The sequence below is a fragment of the Solanum pennellii genome, chromosome 2, assembly GCF_001406875.1.
Source record: "Solanum pennellii chromosome 2, SPENNV200".
Lineage (NCBI taxonomy): Eukaryota > Viridiplantae > Streptophyta > Magnoliopsida > Solanales > Solanaceae > Solanum > Solanum pennellii.
The window spans coordinates 2,793,094-2,801,681 of NC_028638.1; the positions used below are offsets into that span (position 1 = coordinate 2,793,094).

At 33.7% G+C, this 8,588-nt stretch overlaps 1 protein-coding gene across 1 annotated transcript; it reads right to left on the reverse strand.

The window, feature by feature from the left end:
- Window positions 1-1,051: 1,051 nt before the first annotated feature.
- LOC107011962 lies at window positions 1,052-5,807 on the reverse strand. Its single transcript, XM_015211656.2, has 5 exons — window positions 5,577-5,807; window positions 4,829-4,934; window positions 1,756-1,827; window positions 1,474-1,679; window positions 1,052-1,368 (listed from the first exon to the last, which is right to left on the reverse strand). The coding sequence occupies exons 1-5, from the start codon at window positions 5,684-5,686 to the stop codon at window positions 1,275-1,277; spliced, it is 588 nt and encodes a 195-aa protein (XP_015067142.1). The 5' UTR covers window positions 5,687-5,807; the 3' UTR covers window positions 1,052-1,274.
- Between the last annotated feature and the right edge of the window lie 2,781 nt (window positions 5,808-8,588).

Sequence of the window (8,588 nt, forward strand, 5' to 3'; positions counted from 1 at the left end):
CCCCCCCCTCCCTAAAAATCTCACCTCTAAAAAAATTAAGTTTGTTTTTTTTAAAAAAAAAAATCAATTTCAAAAATTATTTCTACTGTAGTAAAAATAAAAGATATTTCTCAAAAAATATTTTTCACTTATAAATCCAACAAATCTTTTTCAAAAAATATTTTCTACTCACCAACCAATCATGAGAAAATAAATTAACTACTTGTTTTCCAGAAAAACATTTTCCATGCAAAACATTTTCGTTCATAACAAACACACCCGTAATTTTGTACTTTTTTGCTTTAGTATGTTCACTTATTTTTGATCTTTTGGATATTTAAAGATCACGTCTTCAAAATTTTTGATTATTAATAACTTAAAATATATAATTTAAAAGATAAAAAAACCTGACTAACTCTTAAAAACTAACGGAGCCACATAATTTGGACAAAAAATTATCATGTGTTGTTTTAAAATGATGTAAAAAACATTATAAAATCACAATAAATAATAACTTGAAACAATTTTTAACAACACAAAATTTCATCGATTCTTGGATAACTTGATCGATCCTTGGATTATGTCCACATAAATTGTAACATACATAATAATAAATATTATTTGAAAAATGTGAGAAATATAATCACAATGATTGACTACTTAGAATATTCTTAAAATGTAACACTACAATTATATAATATTGATAAATTGAATAGTTCATTATCTTTACTTTATTTTCTCTTATATCATTAACAAAATGTTGTACCATAACAATTTCTGAACTTCGAAAATTTGTTAACATGTCAAAAATATGATGAAAATGCATTGCTGTTTGCGTTAAACGTACCACACTTTTCAAAAGACTAATAAGCCTGAAGTATGAATAATTGAACTTGAATTATTCAAGTATTTATCATTATTTAACCCCTTACTAGTATGTCTCACATGGTTACCTTTTTGATCTTTCACACGACTTCACTTCTTCTCCCTTCATTCTAAAAATAAAAGAAAACCACATAAATATCTAAAGAGTAATTTTGAACCACAAATATGTATTCTCTTTTCTCAGGAATCATAAAAAAGAAGTAATTTAGACCAAAATAAATAGAAGTGGAGAATAATCTATTAGGGTATTTGTACACACGTAAAGTGGATTCCAATCCCTTCAAACGTCTAGGAATACAAGTATAGACATCATACACACATACATAGTTGTCACGTTGTTGGAAAGAGAGACGAGAATCTGCACATGTCGAAATAACAATCAACTGGAAACAAGAAAACTAGATAGATTTTCAGCTGGTTGACTGGTATGTTCGACGCCTGAGTTGAGATTCTGTACTAGGCTGCTGCAAGAAAATTCTTGTTGGATCATTAGGATCCACATAACTGCAAGACATCACAAATCATCAAAGAGATCACCACAACATATGTATAAATAAGCAGATTATTGAGAAAAATTGTTAGTTGAAAGGGGGAAATAAAGTGACATACGCGTGTCTCATCATCTCATCCACAGGAGTTTGTGCTGCTTGAAGAGGATCTACTCTAGCTTCTTCCCTAGACTGTTGGTGGTATTGTCTCACTGAGGCAATTAAATTGAAAAATAGAGGGATAAAAGTTCCACAACCACCTTCCTTGAACAAAATCTTGAATGAGTGAGTGGAAAACAAGGCCCTATTTTCATTTTCTGGTATAACCTGGTATTTTAGGGCAGGTACAGACTCAGTCGGGGGAGGCATTTGAATAATAAGCAAATTAATGTTTTCAACTTACTGGATCCACATGTCCACGTATATTATTACAGAAAAATATTGGTTGGTTGAATTTCTCGCCATGGACATAAAGCTGCAAAATAGAGCCACTTTAAGTCCAAAGAAACACTCTGAGATTATCAGTCTTTCAAACAAGGAATACATTATTTCAAACTAAAATCATATGACAACACAAAAGCTTTAGCAGGAAAGAGTTTATCAGTCTTCCAAACAAGGAATACATTGATGTATACCCATGAAGCCCATCCACCACACAATTTTTTTTTTAGAAAAAGAAGAGATTCCTCAAGACTGCAAGATGTAACAAAATCTAGTCAGTATAGCAGAGAGGTAACAACAATGATAGAACCCACATGAGAAGCAAGACTACGTTGAAAATTCTAATGAAGAGAACCAAAGAGAAAGGACTAAAACTTCCTGATATCAGAAAAATATAATTCACGAACCCACCAGCAGCCTATAACCTCAATAGGCGAAAATCAATAAGTTGGGATTGAACAACTTATTTGCATCTTGAAGTGAGTTTTTTCATCTAAATAATGAATATGGCTAGATTCTTATATAAGTTGCATGATTCCAGGTTTCAATTTATTTGGAGTTGAGAAGAAGACGGAAATAATGAAAAAATGATCAAAAAGAGCAACAAATGTGCAGGTCTTTGCCTAATAAGAGAAGTGCTAAAAGCTATGGAAATTTCTAATCACCATCTTAAACCACTAAAAGCAATATGATCCATTGAGCAGCAAAAATTTGGCCAACTTCCACTCATAAGTTCAGAATAACCACTGGTGAAGCTAAGTGGTTCTGGAACGCCATTAACATAAGCTAAATGGCTAAACGCGATGCTCAATCGAAAATTCAGAAAAATGCAAATTCGAAAAACATTTCGCTATTAGCGAAAATCAAAGGCAAAAGACAGGCACCACATTCCCACTTCCATCAAGTGTTATTAAGTTGTTATGGTACAAAATAAAACAATATTTGTAACTTTAGTCATCTTTAGCAAAATTTTAAGCTTAGGGAGCTTAGGGAGCAAGGATTCATCAACCAAACACCGCGGGACTGAAGATTGGATGCTTTTGTTTAAGCATTTGTAAAAATGTAATGGAACTTACTATTTTTCTTTGATTCCTAGTGTTCCAATCAATGTTTGGTTTAATTGACATATTCTCAGGTTTAGAACATGATTTTAGGCATAATTTTCATGAAAGTGTCTTGATTTACTTCTTGGACTTCCGTATTGAATAATATGTTGCTATTTATGAATGGGCCTTTTGCCTATTTGAATAATCATGTACTTTGTAGCTTTCCCTTTTTCCAAAGAGAGTGATCTACCCTACGACATATCCTAGGAAGATAATTCACCTTGGGTAAGGGAGCTAGGTTTGCACATGGATTCGTTGACAAGACTCTGGGTTAATTGAGGGTCAACTAATCCTAGTCCACTATTGAGGTTACAGATAATCCTTCACTCTTGTACCCGAAAGCTAAAATATGCTTAATGCAACTTGGTTAGATTAGAAATAATCAACTAAGTTGGGCTCACGACTGCTGAGGAGAATAGCTATTGGGTAATCAAGGAATGAGTAGTTGTGTTAACTGGGTAATTGATTTTCAAGGGTAATTAAATTGACTTTGGGATTAATTGGTGAGGTTTACTCGGTGCATTGGATTAGACTTGAGTTGATTAAAATCCTAGGCTTTGATATCCCTTGGATTCCTTTACTTGTGAGCCATTGACCAACTTTACTTGCTTCCTTAGATTAGATTAGATACCTCCAACCAAGGCTACAACAAATAAAAAGAAATCATCTAGTGTTATGTCGCTGCTGTGATTTGAACTAGTGACCTCATGTCTCCACCAATTTCATTAACACCCTTGGGTGCTTCTAAAAAATTAGATTCTCTTTCTTCAGTTTTAGTCCACTTCTTTTTGTAAAGTATTTGGCTTAGGCTTAGGCTTAGCTAATTGGTGATAGATAATTCCTCATTTTCTTGATCGGCGGCATTCACCCAGAATCATAATTGGGTAAATAATACACCTGTTTGTCCCTTTGTGTCACTCTTTTCTTTTTAGTTAGTCCCAAAGAGGATGGACTTTTTATATTTAGTAAAAGTTTGAGATGTCTATTTAACTCTTAATGAAATGATTTATAATCATACAAATATCTATAACTTATTTTAGATCACAAGTCTCAAAATCTTCCTCCTTTCTTCCTTGAACATTGTACCCCATCACCATTACATTAATTGGGATGGAGAGATCGCTCCCTTAATGAGGTATTTTGTGAACATCAAAATGAATCAAGCTACAACAAATAAACAATTATAAAATTATAATGTTAAGTATCTTTTTTTGGAAAATACTGATTTTTTTGCTTTTCACATGCAAATCATTAGTGGAAGAAATAAAGAATAGTGCTTCTAGATAGCACTAAAGCAAATTTTCGACATGATATCTTAGTCATGCGTTATAAAAAACTATTTAATGGTTAACAGTTGACACACATGGCATCTACAGCTATGCAAGTGTCCAGCTTCTTATAAATTCTTGGTGTATTAAGACATATTAACATCATTCATGAGCTATTATAGTCACGCCATTCATTTCCTATTTCATACCTCCTCAAACCCCCTCCCCCAACCCAACCCCCAAATTGTTGAGTTCTATGACGCTAGGGCTCTTCAAAAATGCTAGTCTGTCGCATCCTCCAAAAGTGCTGCAATTCTGGAAGACAACACAGGTGCAGGTGCATTTTTTAGGTCCAAGCAACATAGGTTAATAGCAAATTATCAGTACTGACAATTAACAAAGAAAACAATACGTAGTACAAAAGCAGCTTCACCCGAATTCTTGACCACATGTTCATGATAACAACAAAAGAGACACCTGTTCACTACAAACCAAAGCCATTTGCCTATTTGATAAGAACAAAATTCATCTGTCTCAATCTTGTATTTACTATGAAGTAATCTAAAAAAATGATGAAGAAAGAGCAAAGAGGGCCAATCAGACTTGTAAGCATATGGCAGTTACAAAATATGGCAACTAAACACCAATGGCTAATACATACCAGGGGCATGTCAAATGCAATGAAGTTCTCCACAGGCTTAATTGAAACAAAGACCATCCGAATGTTGGACAAATAGACTGTTCCCTTTGCTTTTACTGCTCCTACTCTGCCAGCAAATAGTAAAATTAAGACAAACATGGAGAGTAAATAGAAACAGAAGAGAGAAGGTGATAGTAGGTGTTGATGCTGATTCTACAACACCCACCAAGTTCTCCAAGGATGTACATAGTGACAAATGGATTTATTGTATTGTTTGTAGTAGAACAACAATACATGAGAAACTCCGCTAGTCACCTACGAAGGGGCCTCAAGCTAAAACTCTGTACCCAAAGAAGATATAAAACCTCAAAAGGCAATTGACACAACCTCCTTGAATAATTCTATTCTATGTCGGCTGCAACCACCAAAAAAAAAAGAAGAAAGAGACCGACCAAATAAGTCCAGAACAGCAGAATTCCTTTTGGGGAGAGAAAAAGCGCAATAAAGCCCGCTCTGAAATCTCATCTAAGGATACAACTCAGCAAAGTGATCGAGGGGAAGTTGTTTAAAGAGAATAAATCCAGACTTGAGTTTTCTACCAGAAATGAAAGATCCATAAAAAAGAAAAAAAAAGTCTCAAGCAAAGCCAGTTTTCTACTACAGAGAGTGAGAAAAAGATCAGCTCTCACAAAATCCCTCTACCTCTTCCTTCCTTCAAGTGAGAAGAGATGTACTCACAATCAATAAAAAAAAATAAAAAATGGGTTACCCAGGGATCTTGTCGACCTCAAACTCGACTCCATCTCTGGCCAAGACGAAGAGTTCATTGACGAAAGGCACAGGCATCCCATTCGGAAATAGTTGAGGATTCACCGCCATCTTTGCGTTTCAGATGTCAATTGTACACACAAGAAGAAACACACATACTCTTCCTTTTTTATTTATTTAAAAAGCCCATTTCCACAACCTTCCGGAATACTACAAAATATTCTTTTCAATTCCAACTATGTATTGCAAAGTTCTTCTTTTTTTTTTTAAATAAAGTTGGATTGCTATTTGCTACATCTGTTTGGATAATTGTTAAGTTATATTTCTTAATATATCATATTTTATTATATCGTATTATATTATTTTCACAGCTCAATAATTTTTAATGACAAAATCTATAAGAGAAATAGAATGATTAGGTATAGAGCTATTATAAAAATGTAGGGTAAAGTATGTCATAGAATTATTAAATTAAAAAAGAGAAAAAAATAGTAAGGTTATCACTTGATCAAACCAGATCATCCGTTATATAAAATGAAACTTTTCATTGTTATTTAACCATATATTTAAAATAGAAGTATACGCAAATCGAATCAACCGATAAATCAAACTGATAAAGGTGTTGTTGCTTTATTGTTATTAGGTTAATATGGTTTTTTATTGGAGCTATTAAAAAATTTGTTGGGTTATCGATTCGATATAGGTTTTTAATATTGGGTTGTTGGCTAAATCGATAACACACTAAGACTAGTAATTTACTACTTTACTTGTACGTAAATAATATATATAAATCTCAATACCTTAGTAGTTACTATCTTTGTCGTTTAGTCTTCAATTCACACTCAGAATGTCTTTGAGTTCACAATTTCACATTATAAAAAACGTTAAAATGTAAAATACGAACTCTATTCCTCTTAATGTCTTTCTGCTACGCTATATATTTCTTTTCATGCTCATTATTATTGTGTCTATTTTATGAGCATTTGTAAAGTTACATTATTGCGTTTTCACATCAAATTTATTAGAAAAGTCATATATTTGTTTTATAAGTATTTTATTATTGGTTAAACTAAAACCCGAACCGTTAAAGACCAAAATTGTAACACCCCAACTTCTCAAAACGTCTAATTAACTCGTATATTCGTGGAAAGGCAAAGAGGGTGAGTAATAAATTAAGAATGATGTAATGTATCATATTTTTTTAAGTGTCAAGGGTTGTATCTCAAGTTTTGGAGTAAGGTAAGTCGCAAAATAAAAGTTAGTGAAAGTTATCGTAAGTTCTTTTTTAAAGATTTGTCTGAAATTAGGGTCAAATATCTCGTATGCTTTCTCCTACGTATAATGATTTATGGGTCCCACCACCCAATAAATGGAAGGTTTATGAGTCTAGTTTCCAACGCAACAATACGACTTCAGAATAGAGAAATATTCACGTTTTCACGAGGCAGCGCAAGCAGGCAAGTGAGGTGGGTCCCCTAAGTCGGCGGAAGCTTATAAGATAACATCTTCTTCATTTTTCTTCTTCCAACTCGTAAGAAACCCGAGATAAATCCATCTTTAGAATTGTTGGAGTTATGGATCTTCTGGTCGGCGGACATCCACCTCTGATTGTGGGTCCTCAGTTCTCCTATGCAGAATTTCCTTAATTACTTTCAAGTCCTAACATTGAAACTAAGTATACAAATCCTATTTTGCCTACAACTCTTTCATATGCAAATACTATTTCTCAAACTAAGGGTCAATCTAGATCGATTGACTCACTTAGAAAAGAGATTTCTATGATAGATGGAGTTCCTCAAATCACTTGAACAGAGGAAAAGGTGAATATAATGAATGAAATTGAGGACCTCCAATTTGCAGTGATTGGAAAATTTACTTTTTACTGGACAGATTTAGAGGAATTGAGGAAGATTATTCCTCAACAATGTGGTTTAAAAGGTGGTTGTAAGATTTGATTGTTTCGTAGTAAACTTATTCTTATACGATTGTCTCTGCAGGAGGATTTTGTAAACCTATTTTCAAATGGAGCTTATTACCTTACATGTAGAGATGAATACTCTTATCTTATGCATACTTTGATATATGATTCTAGGTTTAAAATCAATGAATAAACCTCTATGGCAATGGCTTGGATCTCTTTTCCTAACCTCTTCCCTACTTTCTTTGTCACAGACTGTTTATTTTCTTTAGCAATGGCAGTGGGTAAGCCTATTTATTTAGATCAAGCCACATCAATAAAACTAGACCAAGTTGTGCGCGGGTGAAGGTGTTGTTTGATCTAAAAGGAAAATTTCCGAAGTTTGTACACATGAAGATTGAGAATAAATCTATAGGCAAAGTGAGAATAAATGTGGTGGATATTCAATACGACTATGTGCCTAAGTATTGTTTTGAATGTAAAATGCAAGGGCATAATAAGGAAAATTGTAGAGTCCTGCAATTTAGGGACAAGGAAGTTGTCACGCCCGGAGCCTACACCTTGGCCGTGGCCGGCACCCAACGACCATTGCAAACTTGAGCGAACTCTTGACCTGGCTTACATAACTTAGGGAAAGACTTAACTCAAATATAAAATATTCTCATGAAAAACACTTTAAATAATAGTATTGTCCAAATGACACTTAACCCTCAAAAAGGATATATGTATATCTGAAATTAAAGAGAGACCCAAACTATCTGTGTAAGACCTTTGGCGACTATGTGTCGTTCTCAATCCCTCTTCAATCACTTTCACCTTCTTCATAGCTTGGTGAACTAGATATGGTCCTATTAATCCTTTTTCACCAACTTCGAACCACCCAATAGGAGATCTACATCTTCTCCCATATAGAGCCTTATATGGAGTCATTTGGATTCTCAAATGGCAATTGTTGTTGTAAGCAAACTCGATGAGAGGTATGTGATCATACCTATTCCCTTTGAAGTAGATCACACAAGCTTTCGATATATCTTCTAAGGTATGAATAGTACGCTCTACTTGCCTATTTATCTGAGGATGAAAAGTAGTGCTTAA